The sequence below is a fragment of the Phaeodactylum tricornutum genome, genomic scaffold (genome assembly GCF_000150955.2).
Source record: "Phaeodactylum tricornutum CCAP 1055/1 PHATR_bd_51x36 genomic scaffold, whole genome shotgun sequence".
Taxonomy (NCBI): Eukaryota; Bacillariophyta; class Bacillariophyceae; order Surirellales; family Neidiaceae; genus Phaeodactylum; species Phaeodactylum tricornutum.
Window position 1 is genome coordinate 749 of NW_002238055.1, and position 1365 is coordinate 2113.

General features: G+C 50.3%; 1 protein-coding gene across 1 annotated transcript; it reads left to right on the plus strand.

Annotated features, from left to right (window-relative positions):
- Nucleotides 1–243: 243 nt before the first annotated feature.
- On the plus strand, nucleotides 244–1312 carry PHATRDRAFT_bd1539 (predicted protein; the record flags this gene model as incomplete). The annotated part of the gene is made up of 1 exon (XM_002176460.1): nucleotides 244–1312. A coding segment is annotated over one exon (1069 nt), but the record flags the coding sequence as incomplete, so codon positions are not given.
- Nucleotides 1313–1365: the final 53 nt, after the last annotated feature.

A 1365-nucleotide genomic window follows, 5' to 3' on the forward strand; every position in this document is an offset into this window, starting at 1 on the left:
TGCGGTACAAGCAAGCCTTCAGCCCTCTCTTCTGACAGTGAGAGCTGTGACGTGATTTTCAAGTCGACCACGGTCCTGTGGTGTCGATGTAATGGTACTGTTTGGCTCATGGGGTACTACGCACAATCGCTTTTTTCTGGAGCAGCTTAATTTTAGAAGCATGCATGGATCGGTAATCATCTGGCGCTCTTTTTGTCCTCGAAACGGCGAATCCAGCCATTCAAGCAACCAAATCACCTCAAAATGGACTCGCCATCTGAGCGAGTCCGTCGTATCCGGAACGCTGCAGGAACACCATCACTTCTGCCTTCGCTGACGAAGGAGAAGTCGCGTATCGGAATTCGACGCTTTAAGCATGCTGGCTGCCACATCACCTGGATGTTTGCAGTTTGTTTTGGTGGGTGCCTGGTTCTCCTTCTACAGGCTACGAAACTGCGTCCGGCTTCGTCGACTTACTACGAACCCCTGGAGTCTATCCTGCCATCTTTGCCGGCCAGGGGTGGTCACGGTGAACAAAGCTCCGTATCCACGGGTCACGCTCTAAAGCTGCCGTCCGTACGCATCAATGGCGTCGACGACAAGTGGAAAGTCCACGGTGAAGACTACGCAAACTCCAGGACGACCGGCTCGACCCTTCTCCTCAAGAAAATCGATGATAAACGCATTACTGGCATTCTACCACTACATGTCGTGGTATGGCCATTTCTACAAAATGGCACAAAGACGGCTGAACACCAGCACATTGAGGAAAATGGTATTAGCGAGTCGTCGTATTTGAGGCTTAGCAAAGATATGATGGATTTTCATCCCAACGTCGTTTGGCTTGGGGACATTGGTTGGGGCTTTCCTTGGAAAGAATGGTGTCAGGAATACACCAAACACATCAAAAAGGCCAAAAATATGCGGCGCGAGAAAGGGCTGCCGGAGCAGTGGCCGATCTTCATTGTCGCCTTCACCGACGGACCATCTCTACCGAGATGCCAAAATGTAGAAGCTGAGGTTGGTAAAGCGAACGTTCGCTACACAAGTCGGTCAATGGTGTACGATCGGAGATGGAACGAAGCAAAGAAATGGGTGGAAACGGGCGAAAAAATGAATCTAGAAAAGCGGGATATCACCTACCGGCACATGCCTCTGGTTGTTCGAACTGATACGGTGAAGTTTTTGGAAGAAGCCCTGCGGAAGCGCAACATGACGCTGGCTGATCCTGTAGAGCGCTTGCAACGCGACGTAGACGTAGCTCATTACTGGCCACATCAAAGTAGCCCAAGCGACCCTGGCATTGAAGGATCGCTTTTACGCCAGCAGATCAGTAAGCTTCTTTTCAATTTAGGGACCAGAACGAATCTTAACGTTTTTGTTGGA